Raw genomic sequence first — 375 nt, forward strand, 5'->3', positions numbered from 1 at the left:
GCAACTGCCCCTGGGGGATCCAGCCCACCCTGGCTGAGCAGCCCCTGCCCCACCAGGACCCTCGACCCCTGACACCCCTTGTCTCCCCTGCCAGGCAGCCGTGGTGAGAGTGATGGTCCCGGTGCCCAACGGCACGGCAGCGGCGTGGGCCAGCGAGGTGACACAGCCGGAGCTAGAGCGGTCACCCTGCATGGTCGGCATCTTCCCCATCGTGTATTACAGCGTCCTGCTGGGGCTGGGGCTGCCAGGTGAGGGGACTGGGCAGGGAGGGCTGTCCAGGAGTGGGGAGGAGGGTGCAGCACCCATCCTGCTGTGCACTCTCAGTCCAGGGTGCACCCTCGGCTGCAAGAGGAACTTCAGGTCCTGTTCCAACAG

The 375-nt window shown here is 67.2% G+C and overlaps 1 protein-coding gene across 1 annotated transcript in view; it reads left to right on the top strand.

Annotated features, from left to right (window-relative positions):
- Positions 1-112: 112 nt before the first annotated feature.
- Positions 113-375, top strand: part of LOC104280203 (probable G-protein coupled receptor 142) — a 1,451-nt gene continuing 1,188 nt past the window's right edge. Inside the window, exon 1 of the mRNA XM_009877778.1 lies at positions 113-248. Within this exon, the coding sequence (XP_009876080.1) occupies positions 113-248 (136 nt within the window). The remainder of the gene's footprint in view (positions 249-375) is intronic.

The sequence above is a fragment of the Apaloderma vittatum genome, unplaced genomic scaffold (genome assembly GCF_000703405.1).
Source record: "Apaloderma vittatum isolate BGI_N311 unplaced genomic scaffold, ASM70340v1 scaffold29481, whole genome shotgun sequence".
NCBI lineage: Eukaryota > Metazoa > Chordata > Aves > Trogoniformes > Trogonidae > Apaloderma > Apaloderma vittatum.